At 46.1% G+C, this 16,447-nt stretch overlaps 1 protein-coding gene across 1 annotated transcript; it reads right to left on the bottom strand.

Annotated features, from left to right (window-relative positions):
• Window positions 1-447: 447 nt before the first annotated feature.
• On the bottom strand, window positions 448-12,360 carry naa40 (N-alpha-acetyltransferase 40, NatD catalytic subunit). The gene is made up of 8 exons (XM_014156692.2): window positions 11,993-12,360; window positions 10,114-10,209; window positions 7,148-7,200; window positions 6,606-6,701; window positions 5,143-5,301; window positions 2,556-2,639; window positions 1,467-1,544; window positions 448-1,328 (listed from the first exon to the last, which is right to left on the bottom strand). The coding sequence occupies exons 1-8, from the start codon at window positions 11,996-11,998 to the stop codon at window positions 1,184-1,186; spliced, it is 717 nt and encodes a 238-aa protein (XP_014012167.1). The 5' UTR covers window positions 11,999-12,360; the 3' UTR covers window positions 448-1,183.
• Between the last annotated feature and the right edge of the window lie 4,087 nt (window positions 12,361-16,447).

The following is a 16,447-nucleotide window of genomic DNA, read 5'->3' as shown; positions in this document are numbered from 1 at the left end:
CCAAGTCCATATTATGGCAAGAACAGCTCAAATAAGCAAAGAGAAACGACAGTCCATCATTACTTTAAGACATGAAGGTCAGTCAATAAGGAACATTGAAAGTTTGTTCAAGTGCAGTCACAAAAACCATCAAGCACTATGATGAAACTGGCTCTCATGAGGACCGCCACAGGAAAGGAAGACCCAGAGTTACCTCTGCTGCAGAGGATAAGATCATTAGAGTTAACTGCACTTCAGATTGCAGCCCAAATAAAATGCATCAGAGTTCAAGTAACAGACACATCTCAACATCAACTGTCCAGAGGAGACTGTGTGAATCAGGTTACTACATGAATCCATGTGTGTTACTTCATAGTAGTGATGTCTTCACTATAATTCTACAACGTAGAATTATTATTATTTTGAATTAACAAAAGCCCTCAAATGAATAGGCGTCCTAACTTTTACTGTGTGTGTGTGTGTGTATATATATATATATATATGTATCTCACACACACACACACATCTCTCTACAAAAATGTAGGAACAGCGGGTGTTCCTGCCATCAGACAGCATTTAAAAATACTGTAGCAGATCAACTGAAACGGATGAGAGGCTCTGGGGAAAAGAGAGAGGCTATCTACACAACACCTGATCAAACTAAGAGAAATACATTTGTGGGGCTCCGTCCCAACAATCCATCCTAATTTACCATTCAGAATGCATGGCTAATACGTCGCTTCATCCATAATAGTATGCGCATTAGGATTATTGGGATGGAGCCTTGGGACAGTTCAGAAAGCTGTTGAAGAGGTGGCTGGCTAGACAGAGCACAAGCAGATTCCTAACTTATCAAAGACTGAAATAGTATGGATGTGAGAGAGCGAGGGGGGAATATGGATGTGAGAGAGCGAGGGGGGAATATGGATGTGAGAGAGCGAGGGGGGAATATGGATGTGAGAAAGCGAGGGGGGAATATGGATGTGAGAGAGCGAGGGGGGAATATGGATGTGAGAGAGCGAGGGGGGAATATGGATGTGAGAGAGCGAGGGGGGAATATGGATGTGAGAGAGAGAGGGGGGAATATAAAGTGGGCCAGGGGATTTGGGGCGTTTGGGTACAGTAATGACTCGAGCAGAGAAGCGGACGAGGGGCAGCTTCTAGAGCGTGGGACCAGGAAGTGGTGAAACAGGAACAGGCTCCCTCAGTGGCAGCAGCCTCCACAGTGCCCTCCACCGTGGCTGTGCCCCTGGGCCTCGGCATGTTTGGTCCGCCGCGACAGGATCTCATAGGTGCAGTCGTCGCCACAACAACCAGACATACTGGGGGAGGTGTCGTCGATATCGAACCTGGGGAGGGATAAAAGGGTGGTAGAAAGAAGCACAGGAAGAGTGGATTGAGTACAGTACCAACAGTGATCTCTAAAAGAACAAAATCATGTTTGTACATGCTGAGAAGCAGCTGTTGATGTTGCTATAGAAACCCACTGTAAAGCTTCTCTGAAGAACTGGTATGCCCCGTGGTTGTGTTTGAATACTGTTAACATCACCTTCTTCATCTGTGTGCTAGAGGCAGAGAGAGAGGCAGAGAGAGAGAGAGAGAGGCAGAGAGAGAGAGAGAGGCAGAGAGAGAGAGAGAGGCAGAGAGAGAGAGGCAGAGAGAGAGAGGCAGAGAGAGAGAGAGAGAGAGAGAGAGAGAGTTGGTGATGGGTTACAGTATATGGTTGAGGAACTACACTGAACAAAAATAAATGCAACATGGAAAAATGTTAATTTTAAAGAAATAAGTTAACTAATTTAAATAAATTCATTAGGCCCTAATCTATGGATTTCACATGATTGGGCATGGGTGCAGCAATGGGTGGGCCTTGGAGGGCATAGGCCCACCCACTTGGGAGCCAGGCCCACCCAATAAGAATGAGTTTATCCACCACAAAAAGGATTTACTACAGACAGAAATACTCCTCAGCACCCCCCATCCGACGATCCCACAGGTGAAGAAGCCGGATTTGGAGGTCCTGTGCTGGCGTGTTTACATGTGGTCTGCGGTTGTGAGGTCGGTTGGACCTACTGCCAAATTCTCTAAAAACGTTGGATGCGGCTTATGGTAGAGGAATGAACATTTAATCCTCTGGCAACAGCTCTGGTGGACATTCCTGCAGTCAGCATGCCAACTGCACGCCCCCTCAACTTGAGACATCTGTGTCATTGTGTTGTGTGACAAAACCGCACAATTGAGTTGCCTTTGTCCCAGCACAAGGTGCACCTGTGTAATGATGCTGTTTTATTCAGCTTCTTGATATGCCACACCTGTCAGGTGTATCTTGGCAAAAGTGAAATGCTCACTAACAGGGAAGTAAACACATTTGTGCCAAAAATCTGAGAGAAAACAGCTGTTTGTGCATCTGGAACATATCTGGGATCTTTAAAAAAAAGAAATTAGCTCATGAAACATGGGACCAACACTTTACAATAATTTATTTCCATTGACAGATTTCCTTCCATGAACTCTGTAAAATCGTAGAAAATTGTTGCACGTTGCGTTCATAGTTTTGTTATGTACTATAACACACGTACCTGTTGGCGATGAGCTGAAGTATCTGGATGAGGAACTTGCCCAGTCCTTTCCTTCTCACCCTACTCTCCAGCTGGACCTCATAACTACAAAACACAACACACATCAACACCGGCAGAGGTTCAACCCCAGTTAACTCGTATCAAAGACTCTAAAAAAGGAGATGTTACCAACTAGTAACTACCAGATGGAAGGGGGTTTTCCCCGGACGTGTGCTCGCATTTACAAGATGTAATGAACGCAGCTTAAGGTTCTGCGACAGACTAGTGTCCTGCTCGGGGGGGGGTTTACTTGTACAACAAGCTGCCTCACACACACACACACACACACACACACCCTGCAGAAACAGGAGATCACCATAGGGCAGGAGCCTCAGACAAGGAAACTATTTTTATTTAAAAAAACATGTAAACTGTACTATACAATAATCCATTTCAATACTACTAGCTATAGCAAAGATGTTAATAACTAACCCAAGATAAACCTGAGTCAGTTGTTTCCAATGGGAGCAAATTAATCCTAGTGGGCAGAACAAGCAAGGTGGGCAGAGCCAAGCACGAGCTAGTGAGATCCTATTGGTGCATTCTAGCATATATTTGCATATTTCCACTAGGGAAGACCTACTCTGAAGTGTGCAATAACTCAATTCACTCAAAGAATAAACATTTTTTATAAAAGAAACTTCGGCAAAGGATAAAGTCTGCTAAACTTCATCCACTGTAACATATTACAGTTTTGGAAACCGAAAACTGCATTGGGAGCAAATGTTTTATCGATGAGAAAATGTGCAGAATGTTGGCCAAAATCTCTCCCGCGCCATCTTCTCCCACTGCCAGCTATGGGTTTCCTCTCATCACCACACAATGCCTTGCGAAAGTATTCACCCCCCTTGGCATTTCTCTTATTTTGTTGCCTTACAACCTAGAATTAAAATTGATTTTTTTGGGGGGGGGGTTTGTATCATTTGATTTACACAACATGCCTACCACTTTGAAAATGCAAAATATTTGTGAAACAAACAAGAAATAAGACAGAAAACTTGAGCGTACATAACTATTCAACCCCCAAAGTCAATACTTTGTAGAGCCACCTTTTGCAGCAATTACAGCTGCAAGTCTCTTGGGGTATATCTCTATAAGCTTGGCACATCTAGCCACTGGGATTTTTGCCCATTCTTCAAGGCAAAACTGCTCCAGCTCCTTCAAGTTGGATGGGTTCCGCTGGTGTACAGCAATCTTTAAGTCATACCACAGATTCTCAATTGGATTGAGGTCTGGGCTTTGACTAGGCCATTCCAAGACATTTAAATGTCTCCCCTTAAACCACGAGTGTTGCTTTAGGAGTATGCTTAGGGTCATTGTCCTGCTGGAAGGTGAACATCCGTCCCAGTCTTAAATCCCTGGAAATCAAACAGGTCTCCCTCAAGAAGTCCCCTGTATTTAGCACCATCCGTCATTCCTTCAATTCTGAGCAGTTTCTAGTCCCTGCCAATGAAAAACATTCCCACAGCATGTTGCTGCCACCACCATGCTTCACTGTGGGAATAGTGTTCTCGGGGTGATGAGAGGTGTTGGGTTTGTGCCAGATATAGTGATTTCCTTGATGGCCAAAAAGTTCAACTTTAGTCTCATCTGACCAGAGTACCTTCTTCCATATGTTTGGGGAGTCTCCCACATGCCTTTTGGCAAACATCGAACGTGTTTGCTTATTTTTTTCTTTAAGCAATGGCTTTTTTCTGGCCACTCTTCTGTAAAGCCCAGCTCTGTGGGGAGTACGGCTTAAAGTGGTCCTATGGACAGATACTCCAATCTCCGCTGTAGAGCAGTGCAGCTCCTTCAGGGTTATCTTTGGTCTCTTTGTTGCCTCTCTGATTAATGCCCTCCTTGTCTGGTCCATGAGTTTTGGTGGGCAGCCCTCTCTTGGCAGGTTTGTTGTGGTGCCATATTCTTTCCATTTTTTAATAATGGATTTAATGGTTCTCCGTGGGATGTTCAGTTTCTGATATTTTTTTATAACCCAACCCTGATCTGTTCTTCTCCACAACTTAGTCCCTGACCTGTTTGGAGAGCTCCTTGGTCTTCATGGTGCCGCTTGCTTAGTGGTGCTGCAGACGCTGGGGCCTTTCAGAACAGGTGTATACATACACTGAGATCATGTGACACTTAGATTGCACACAGGTGGGCTTTATTTAACTAATTATGTGACTTGTGAAGGTAATTGGTTGCACCAGATCTTATTTAGGGGCTTCATAGCAAAGGTGGTGAATACATATGAACCCACCACTTTTCTGTTTTGACATTTTTTGTTGTTGAAACAAGTTAAAAAAAAATTATTTCACTTCACCAATTTGGACTACTTTGTGTATGTCCATTACATGAAATCCAAATAAAAATAGATTTAAATTACAGGTTGTAATACAACAAAATAGGAAAAACGCCAAGGCGGTGAATACTTTTGCAAGGCACTGTATTTGGTAGTGAGTGGAAACGTCGACCGGACGGTTCACATATACACATCAAGCAAAATATCTGTGGCTATAGTAACAGTCAGTGTCACTTCCTGTAAAAGGAGACCATGACAACCCCTTACCAGTATAGCACCTCCTCCCCGCACTCGACATCGAATCGGAAGTGAGAGAAGGCCACGGGGGAGGAGTCTGTGTCTCGAGCCAGCAGATACCACGCCCTCTCGTCTTTCATCTCATCCCTCTTTTCTCTCTCCTTCCATCCCCACTCGCTTTGCTCATACCTGCAGCACAGAGGTCAGATGTCAAACACTGGCCTACGTGATTGGATGAAATGTGAGTAGAAGACTGTTAGCAGGAGTTAAATCGGGCTGGGTACCGACTGGTCCGAGACCCCGGTACCTTTGACCCAAATGAGAACCGCGACCCCGATACCTTTGGTTATTTGAATTTCCAGAGCCAACAACACAAGTAATCAACAGCAAAAATCAGACAAGCCTACAGCAGAATAATTTACCCATTCGATTATTCAGCCTGTCGCACTTCAAACAAGAAAATAATATTCCTCTCCAGGGGCATTCAAATTACAATACCACACTGGGAGAGACATATGCATTCCCAGTCATGGTACAACACTCAATGCCATTGCAGAGAAGAAAAAAAAAAACTCAATTGAAATCAGTTTTGAAAAAAAGAGGATCACTGAGCTTTCTAGTGTTACTTAACTATACTTATCAAATCCAAGACATTTTAGAAGCAGCGTTTTTAGCAGTGCCATTGGTTTAATGCCACGACAGCGCTCACCAATGGCGCTGAATACATAGGGAAGACCGGGTTAAACGGAACAGGCTCAGGTGTAACTGATGGGGTCTACATGATACTCCCAGTGCATGATCCTTGGCTGGCTTAGTGCCAGTGGAATGGGTTTTTTGGGGGGGGGGTGGGGGGTTCATGGCTTCAATAGGTTGCTAACTAAACATTAGGCTAGCTTGCTGATAGAGTTGATCTAGCTAATGATTAGCCCAGTGGGGTATTTATTTCTAACCACTATGCTACATCAGGTGATAAGGCTTACTGCTAAATAGAACACCTGTCTGATAATATGGACAGTATGTTATTGGCCTCATGTCTGGAAGGGGGGGGGATTGTATTTTAGTTATCGTCATTTTATTTTGGAATAGAATGTCCTTTTCGAAAAGTCACCAGAACTGACCTTCTCACAGTCATTCTCCCCAAAAACATTGTAGGTCCCTCCGAGACCTGTAGTAATCACGCCCTTCTCCATCACCCTAATACCATCACTCCTCCCTCCTCCCCTCCCCTCCCTCCTCCCCTCCCAGCTCTCCTCCCTCCCCCCTCCCAGCTCCCCTCCCTCCTCCCCTCCCAGCCCCCCCTCCCAGCTCTCCTCCCCTCCCAGCCTCCCTCCCAGCACCCATCCCTCCTCCCCTCCCAGCTCCCCTCCCAGCACCCATCCCTCCTCCCCTCCCAGCACCCCTCCCTCCTCCCCTCCCAGCTCCCCTCCCTCCCCTCTCAGATCCCCTCCTCAGCACCCATCCCTCCTCCCCTCCCAGCACCCCTCCCTCCTTACAGTGTCTGCATGTTGGTCCGGGTCAGCTCGTAGGCCCACTCCACAGACATGGGGTTGAGAGAGGACACTCTCTTACACTCGATCTGGAGATTCAATCTGGAAGACCATTAGAGCAGTTAGCTGAGCATCTCTGTTTATCAGCCAGAGTAATTAGCCACTCATCAGCCAGAGTAATTAGCCACTCATCAGCCAGAGTAATTAGCCACTCATCAGCCAGAGTAATTAGCCACTCATCAGCCAGAGTAATTAGCCACTCATCAGCCAGAGTAATTAGCCACTCATCAGCCAGAGTAATTAGCCACTCATCAGCCAGAGTAATTAGCCACTCATCAGCCAGAGTAATTAGCCACTCATCAGCCAGAGTAATTAGCCACTCATCAGCCAGAGTAATTAGCCACTCATCAGCCAGAGTAATTAGCCACTCATCAGCCAGAGTAATTAGCCACTTATCAGCCAGAGTAATTAGCCACTTATCAGCCAGAGTAATTAGCCACTTATCAGCCAGACAACACACATAGTAATAGAGGTGGACAATCTCTTACCCGTTTCTGTCATACTTTTTGAAGACTGGGAAAGCAGCCAATGGGTCGTCCAGCTGTGGGAGGAGAGAGAGAGAGACACACAGAGAGAGACACACAGAGAGAGAGAGAGAGAGACACAGAGAGAGAGAGAGACACAGAGAGACACAGAGAGAGAGTGAGACACAGAGAGAGAGTGAGACACAGAGAGAGAGTGAGACACAGAGAGAGAGTGAGACGTGTGTATGAGCTACAGTCAAACGCAGTCACATGATCAGGAAAAACTGAAGCTCTTTTTCAATTAATATCTTTCCTTGATTCCTCACACCTGTCCTAACCTCCCTTTCAAAATGCTTAAGCATTTCTAGGGAGTGTAGGGTAGACGGTCAGAGGGGAGAAGGCCAGGCGGGAGGGAGGGGAGAAGGCCAGGTGGGAGAGAGGGGAGAAGGTCAGGTGGGAGAGAGGGGAGAAGGCCAGGTGGGAGAGAGGGGAGAAGGCCAGGCGGGAGAGAGGGGAGAAGGCCAGGCGGGAGAGAGGGGAGAAGGCCAGGTGGGAGAGAGGGGAGAAGGCCAGGTGGGAGAGAGGGGAGAAGGCCAGGCGGGAGAGAGGGGAGAAGGCCAGGCGGGAGAGAGGGGAGAAGGCCAGGTGGGAGAGAGGGGAGAAGGCCAGGTGGGAGAGAGGGGAGAAGGCCAGGCGGGAGAGGGAGAAGGCCAGGTGGGAGAGAGGGGAGAAGGCCAGGCGGGAGAGAGGGGAGAAGGCCAGGCGGGAGAGAGGGGAGAAGGCCAGGTGGGAGAGAGGGGAGAAGGCCAGGTGGGAGAGAGGGGAGAAGGCCAGGTGGGAGAGAGGGGAGAAGGCCAGGTGGGAGGGAGTGACCAATAGGGTTGAGGAGGTAGAAAAATGCTTATCCTACGGCTGGCCATGGTTTCCACCTGGCTACCCCTACTAGAGGTCAACCTCTAACCCCTACCCCGGTCAACAGCTCTGCACCCCCCACAGAAACTTGCCCAAGCCTCCCCCATTTCTCCTTCACCCGAATCCAGATAACTGATGTTCTGAAAGAGCGGCAAAATCTGGATCCTCTCTAAAATTATCAGCCGAAATTGTTGCAACCCCTATTACTATCCTGTTCAACCTCTCTTCGTATTGTCTGAGATCGCCAAAGATTGGAAAGCTGCCGCAGTCATCCCCCTCTTCAAAGGAGAGACACTCTAGACCCAAACTGTTACAGACCTATATCTATCCTACCCTGCCTTTCTAAAGTCTTCGAAAGCCAAGTTAATAAACAGATTACCGACCATTATGAATCCCACCGTACCTTCTCCATTATGCAATCTGGTTTCCGAGCTGGTCACGGGTGCACCTCAGCCACGCTCAAGGTCCTAAACGACATCCTAACCGCCATTGATAAGAGACAATACTGTACAGCCGTATTCATCGACCTGGCCAAGGCTTTCGACTCTGTTAATCACCACATTCTTATCGGCAGACTCAGCAGCCTTGGTTTCTCAAATGACTGCCTCGCCTGGTTCACTAACTACTTCTCTGATAGAGTTCACTGTGTCAAATCGAGGGCCTGTTGTCCGGACCTCTGGCAGTCTCTATGGGGGTGCCACAGGGTTCAATTCTCGGGCCGACTCTTTCTCTGTATATATCAATGATGTCACTCTTGCTGCTGGTGATTCTCTGATCCACCTCTACGCAGACGACACCATTCTGTATACTTCTGGCCCTTCTTTGGACACTGTTAACTAACCTCCAGACGAGCTTCAATGCCATACAACTCTCCTTCCGTGGCCACCAACTGCTCTTAAATACAAGTAAAACTAAATGCATGCTCTTCAACCAATCGCTGCCAGCACCTGCTCGCCCATCCAGCATCACTACTCTGGACGGTTCTGACTTAGAATATGTGGACAACTACAAATACCTGGGTGTCTGGTTAGACTGTAAACTCTCCTTCCAGACTCACATTAAGCATCTCCAATCAAAAATTTAATCTAGAATCGGCTTCCTATATCGGAACAAAGCATCCTTCACTCCTGCTGCCAAACATACCCTCGTAAAACTGATCATCCTACCGATCCTCGACTTCGGCGATGTCATCTATAAAATAGCCTCCAACACTCTACTCGGCAAATTGGAAGCAGTCTATCACAGTGCCATCCGTTTTGTCACCAAAGCCCCATATACTACCCACCACTGCGACCTGTACTCTCTCGTTGGCTGGCCCTCGCTTCATACTCATCGCCAAACCCACTGGCTCCAGGTCATCTATAAGTCTTTACTAGGTAAAGCTCTGCCTTATCTCACTAGTGACCATAGCAGCACCCACTCGTAGCATACGCTCCAGCAGGTATATCTCACTGGTCACCCACAAAGCCTATTCCTCCTTTGGACACCTTTCCTTCCAGTTCTCTGCTGCCAATGACTGGAACGAATTGTAAAAATCACTGAAGCTGGAGACTCATATCTCCCTCACTAACTTTAAGCACCAGCTGTCAGAGCACCTCACAGATCACTGCACCTGTACATAGCCCATCTGTAAATTGCCCATCCAACTACCTCATCAGCATACTGTATTTATTTATTTATCTTGCTCCTTTGCACCCCAGTATCTCTACTTGCACATTCATCTTCTGCACATCTATCACTCCAGTATTTAATTACTAAATTGTAATTATTTCACCACTATGGCCTATTTATTGCCTCAACTCCCTTATCTTACCTCATTTGTACATGGTGTATATAGATTTTTACCCCTATTGTGTTATTGACTGTACATTTGTTTATTCCATGTGTAACTTTTGTTTGTGTCGCACTGCTTTGCTTTATCTTGGCCAGGTCGCAGTTGTAAATGAGAACTTGCTCTCAACTGGCCTACCTGGTTTAATAAAGGTGAAATAAACAAAATGATTTAAAAAAATTGTAATCATTGAAAGACAAATTGAAAGTCAGTCAACTTATTGGTTCCCTACCCTCTGTCCCCTCACCTTATTGGCTGCGTCCACCTTGGCACACACTGCATCCATGGCTGCCCTCTCCGCCAGGCGAGCCTGCTTCTTCTCCTTCGCTTTGTTTGACTTCCTCTGGAGAGGGGGAGAGATGATGGAGAGGGGAGAGAGAGGGGGGGTGGAGAGGGGAGAGAGAGGGATGGAGGGGGAGAGAGAGAGAGAGATGATGGAGAGGAGAGAGATGATGGAGAGGAGAGAGAGAGGGATGATGGAGAGAGAGAGAGAGGGATGATGGAGAGAGAGAGAGAGAGAGGGATGATGGAGAGAGAGAGAGAGAGAGGGATGATGGAGAGAGAGAGAGAGAGGGATGATGGAGAGAGAGAGAGAGAGAGGGATGATGGAGAGAGAGAGAGAGAGGGGATGATGGAGAGAGAGAGAGAGAGATGATGGAGAGAGAGAGAGAGATGATGGAGAGAGAGAGGGATGATGGAGAGAGAGAGAGAGAGAGGGATGATGGAGAGAGAGAGAGGGATGATGGAGAGAGAGAGAGAGGGATGATGGAGAGAGAGAGAGAGAGAGGGATGATGGAGAGAGAGAGAGAGAGGGATGATGGAGAGAGAGGGATGATGGAGAGAGAGGGATGATGGAGAGGAGAGAGAGAGGGATGATGGAGAGGAGAGAGATGATGGAGAGGAGAGAGAGAGGGATGATGGAGAGGAGAGAGAGAGGGATGATGGAGAGGAGAGAGAGGGATGATGGAGAGGAGAGAGAGAGGGATGATGGAGAGGAGAGAGAGAGGGATGATGGAGAGGAGAGAGAGAGGGATGATGGAGAGGAGAGAGAGAGGGATGATGGAGAGGAGAGAGAGAGGGATGATGGAGAAGAATTGAGGGGTGCATATCAGTTGGTCAATCTTCAAGCAGAAGGCAGCATATGTGTTTGCACATGAAGAGTGAAGTGAGAGACTAGTACACACGTGTAAAACAACCCCCAAATTGTTTTCAAAGACAAAAAACAGGAACGCCGAATGCATGGTTTTAAATGACACGCAGAGACTAACCAACAGGTGCAATGCCTTATACCTTACATACCCCCTTATAAAGTAGAAAATGAAGGACTGGTATGATTACAACAGTAACAAACACATGTATGGTCAGCATGTTGTTGTAATGAGCGGATCTACAGCTACAACTTTCACTCGTTTTACAGGAAGCAAATTCAGAGCACGTTATTAGCTTCGGAGGTGCAAGCCTTTCAGGAATTTAGCTAATCTAATACCTTTACTGGCAAACTAGCTAGCTAGCTATGCTACTGCTTCCCACCCCAGCTAAAATACATGCATTGGGTTCTAAAAACAAATCGAGCTAATTGGCTAGTCATTCTGAAATATATTCTGAACAGGTAAGACAACTTCAGAGGCTAGTTAGCAGGGTGTAGGTTCAACTCAACTATGGTAGTTATGATGAGAAGCGTTTCTAAAAAAAAAATGGATTCCTAGCTAACTTAAGTGGCTAGCAAGCTAGGCTAGCTGGGGCAGCACACTTGATGAGACACACCGCCACACGGGAGAACATTGCACCAATGGGCCCCCCCCCTCTCCCCACAAAAATATAATGTCAAAATAAAACCGGTGCAATCAATAGTGGTTAAAACTAGCCACTGCAATCACAAAGCAGGGTTATTATTTTTTTGAGTTAGCTAGCTCACTGTGTAAACTAGCTAGCTTGTATAGCCACTTGGACTTTCTGTCTGCCGCCCCCTCAAATCATCAATTCCGTGGTCTTCCCTTTCCTCTTTCCCCCGGTCCACATCACGCGTTCACGGGGATCGTGATTTCGGACAGTCTTTGTTTGATTCAAGCGTTCACATTGTCTTTCTCACAAAAACAAAAAAACACAGACAGACGGTCAAAACTCACCCCCATTATCGCTGTTTTAAAACGACCGCTGTGTCTTGCTGTTGCTAGCTAGCTAGCTAACTTAAGTCACTAAAATAATGTGGTTTCTTGAAGAAGAAAAAAAAGGGGGCAAGATTATGTAAAATGCTAGCGGGTTAGCAAACTACCTAGCGCAACTGGCTACAAAATAATATGCCCACGATTGATTACACTAAAGTTCACTAAACGACAAAAAACGTATTTTTTTTTCCTTTTTTCCGCCAGGTTGGCGCCAAGAGAAAGGGGTGAATTACGTCTCTTGGCCCTACTCCCTCTTCCTTTCCTCCTTTCCTCCCTCCCTCACTCTTCCTCTTCTTCCTCTTCCTCTTCTCCGACCAACATCGTTTCCTCTCAGCTTTGGGGAAATGACGACACCGCGTCTTTAGGCAGTGATGTTTTAGGTGGTCAGTAAAAGAAAGAAACCTGACAATTATTATTATTATCTCTAAAAATCTATAACTTGATTATCTTTGATCTTTTCCATTTGATTCATTAGGATTTTGCTGCCTTTAGGTCTCTCATTATGTAGTGTTGTGATGTGTGTTTTTTTTCTTATGTTTATATTGTACTTTATTTTATTTTTCTCATCTCAGGCCCCGTACCTGCAGGAGGCCTTTTGCCTTTTGGTAGGCCGTCATTGTAAATAAGAATTTGTTCTTAACTGATTTGCCTAGTTAAATAAAGATTAAATAAAATTAAAAAAATTAAAAGAATAGATAAGAAACCTTCTATATTATTATTTATTTAAAACATTTTGTTGTAGAAATATTAATAATGATTATAGTAATTATTTAAGAGGGGCTGAGGTAGGCAATATTTTTGGAGACAATAAATTAATTTCTGCTATTGAGGTAATGGTTGTCCAAAGCCTTCTACACTGGATCAACAGTGTTTCAGTTGGTAGAGCATGGTGCTCGCAACGCCTGGATTATGGATTCGACCAGTATGAAATTTACTATAATTCGCTCTGGATGAGAGCATCTGCTAAAATGTACATTTCTGATTTCAATTTTTTTTTTTTTATTACACTTCACTTTCACAATGTCACCTACAGCAGTGTGTAAGAGGATATCGAAATATGTTCCCTCCAACAAATGCAAACCATTCATTATTGAGAATCTTTCGTTTAGGTAGTATATTATAAACCATGGTTCCCCAAAGTAGCCACCCTTTGCCTTGACGGCAGCTTTGCACACTCTTGGCATTATCTCAACCAGCTTCACCTGGAATGCTTTTCCAACATTTTTGAAGGAGTTCCCACATATGCTGAGCACTTGTTGGCTGCTTTTCCTTCACTCTGTGGTCCAACTCATCCCAAACCATCTCAATTGGGTTGAGGTCGGGGGATTGTGGAGGCCAGGTAATCTGATGCAGCACCCCATCACTCTCCTTCTTGGTAAAATAGCCCTTACACAGCCCGGAGGTGTGTTGGGTCATTGTCCTGTTGAAAAACAAATAATAGTCCCACTAAGCCCAAATCAGATGGGATGGCGTATCACTGCAGAATGCTGTGGTAACCATGCTGGTTAAGTGTGCCTTGAATTCTAAATAAATCACAGACAGTGTCACCAGCAAAGCACCCCCCACACTATCACACCTCCTCCTCCATGCTTCACGGTGGAAACCACACATGCAGAGATCATCCGTTCACCTACTATGCGTCTCACAAAGACACAGCGATTGGAACCAGAAATCTCAAATTTGGACTCATCAGACTAAAGGACAGATTTCCAATCAAGTCTCTTCATCTTATTGGTGTCCTTTAGTCGTTGTTTCTTTGCAGCAATTCAACCATGAAGACCTGATTCACGCAGTCTCCTCTGAACAGTTGATGTTGAGATGTGTCTGTTACTTGAACTCTGTGAAGCATTTATTTTGGCTGCAATCTGAAGTGCAGTTAACTCTAATGAACTTATCCTCTGCAGCAGAGGTAACTCTGGGTCTTCCTTTCCTGTGGCGGTCCTCATGAGAGCCAGTTTCATCATAACGCTTGATGTTTTTTGCAACTGTACTCTTAGAAACTTTCAAAGTTGTTGAAATGTTCCGGATAGAAGAAAGGGAGGGCGTTTACAGGCTCAACATGGACAGAAACAAAGAACTTTCTTCTGAAACTCGTCAGTCTATTCTTGATCTGAGAAATGAAGGCTATTCTATGCGAGAAATTGCCAAGAAACGTAAGATCTCGTACATCTGAAGAATAACTTCTCATCTTTGATCTTGAGGTTGTGGTCTACATTGCCACGTTTGACCACAAGATGGCGGTATGGGACAAGATGCTACTCGGAAAAGTTCCACAAATGACCATTATAGAACGGATAATTACATCTAACTGAATTAGCGCCTTGCCATAGTCCATCAAGCATTTTATCGTTATATTCGTTTTTATGTTTTATTTGTACACTTAAATCCTGACTGCAGAACATGCAACTGCTGCTGTTGAATAGCTGGTTATGTTCATTTGCAAATCATTTGATAATGATGTGTGCGCCATTTCTTGGGTAGACCATTCTTTTTCCGAGCCCTTTATGGAAAGGCAGCCCATCCATATGTTGAGTTTCATACAGGCCTATATGCTGTCTGTTTCACACACACACACACACACACACACACACACACACACACGCACTCACTCACTCACTCACGCACACAGCCCTCCCTACACAGATGGCCCCCTCAGTAAGCCCCGCCCACAACCCTTTGTCTTGGTGTAATCTGTCTCGCGACGGGGAGATGGCTTTTGGGAAGAGGGGCGCGAGGGGGGGTCAGGGAGTTCGACGGTTTCCGTTATGGCCTAAACTACTGGTGTTTGGGTGTGGAGGAGTTTACTAACTGCCTGTACAGAAACAGAGACTTAGCCTCTATCGCACAGGAGATCTGTAAGGACTGGATAGGTATAAGCAATATGGAGGTGAATATTCACTCCTAGCTAGTTGAAGTTACTACCATATTGCTTAAACCTATCCAGTCCTTACATATCTTCATGAAGTGCCCAAGGACTAGGGGTTGTTATGCTACTGGACTCCTGGTCTCTCTCTCTCTCCCTCCCTCCCTCATTCTTTCTCTTTCTCTCTCCCTCATTCTTTCTCTTTCTCTCTCTCTCTTCCTCCCTCATTCTTTCTCTCTCTCTCTCTCTCTCTCTGCCTCATTATTTATCTAATTCTTTCTCTCTCTCTCTCCCTCCCTCATTCTTTCTCTCTCTTTCGCTCTCTCTCTCTGCCTCATTATTTATCTAATTCTTTCTCTCTCTCTCTCTCCCCTCATTATTTATCTCTCTCTCTCTCTCTCCCTCCCTCATTCTTTCTCTTTCTCTCTCTCTCTCTCCCTCATTATTTATCTCCCTCTCTGTCTTTTTTGCATTCCTTCCATTACATCTACATTTTCTCCATCTGATGTGAACAACATTGGTTTGCTTTCGTATTAAAAAATATGAATGAATCATTTGTCATAGGCTGAATATGAAGACCATGAAGACGTAGCCAGTGTATCTGCAACCAGATTATGCCTCTTCCTCTCCTCTCCTCTCCTCTCCTCTCCTCTCCTCTCCTCTCCTCTCCTCTCCTCTCCTCTCCTCTCCTCTCCTCTCCTCTCCTCTCCTCTCCTCTCCTCTCCACTCACTCACACAAACACACACACACGCAGACTCTCAGACAGTGTCATGTCAGTTTTTATTTGTCCTAATTGCACCAGCTGATAGACCTGTGTATACGAGAGTTCTCTGGTGTGTGTGTGTGTGTGTGTGTGTGTGTGTGTGTGTGTGTGTGTGTGTGTGTGTGTGTGTGTGTGTTCAGACAGAGCGAGCTGGTTAGGAGGAAAATGATATATCTGCTACAGCAGGCCTCACAGGATGAACACAGACAGACAGACAGACAGACAGACAGACAGACAGACAGACAGACAGACAGACAGACAGACAGACAGACAGACAGACAGACAGACAGACAGACAGACAGACAGACAGACAGACAGACAGACAGACAGACAGGGCTAACAAACAGAAAGAGAGCTCTAGAGAGAGGGCGGGAGGGGAGGGAGAGGAAAATAGAAGAAAGGGAGGGCGGGAGGGGAAGAGCGAGAGGGAGGGGGAAGGGAGAGAGGGAGTGCAGAGGAGAGAGAGGGAGGGAGAGGAGAGAGGGAGTGCAGAGGAGAGAGAGGGAGGGGGAGGAGAGAGACAGTGTGGGGGACAGGAGGGGAAGAGAGGAGAAATGGAGGGGGTGCAGAGTAGAGGGAGGGGAGACGAGGAGAGGAAGAGCAAGAGAGAGAGGAAGAGGAATGAGTAGATCACTGGAGAGGAGGTGATGGAGGAGGAGGGGGAGGAGGTGGGGGAAGGGGAGGTGAGGAGGAGGGGTAGGAGAGGAGGAGGGGGAGGACAGGAGGAGGGGGATGAGAGGAGAGGAGGAGGGGGAGGAGAGGGAGGTTGAAGGACTGTAGAGAGGAAGA

This window comes from Salmo salar, chromosome ssa18 (genome assembly GCF_905237065.1).
Source record: "Salmo salar chromosome ssa18, Ssal_v3.1, whole genome shotgun sequence".
In the NCBI taxonomy this organism is placed as follows: Eukaryota; Metazoa; Chordata; class Actinopteri; order Salmoniformes; family Salmonidae; genus Salmo; species Salmo salar.
This window is presented reverse-complemented; position numbering and strand designations above follow the sequence as displayed.

Excerpts from the sequence above, each read along its gene's own strand:
- naa40 (XM_014156692.2), bottom strand. Across the intron at positions 6,702-7,147 it reads AAAAAGTATGACAGAAACGG|ATTGAATCTCCAGATCGAGT; the intron begins GTAAGAGATTGT and ends ATGGTCTTCCAG. Across the intron at positions 1,329-1,466 it reads TTCTTCAGAGAAGCTTTACA|GTTCGATATCGACGACACCT; the intron begins GTGGGTTTCTAT and ends ATCCCTCCCCAG.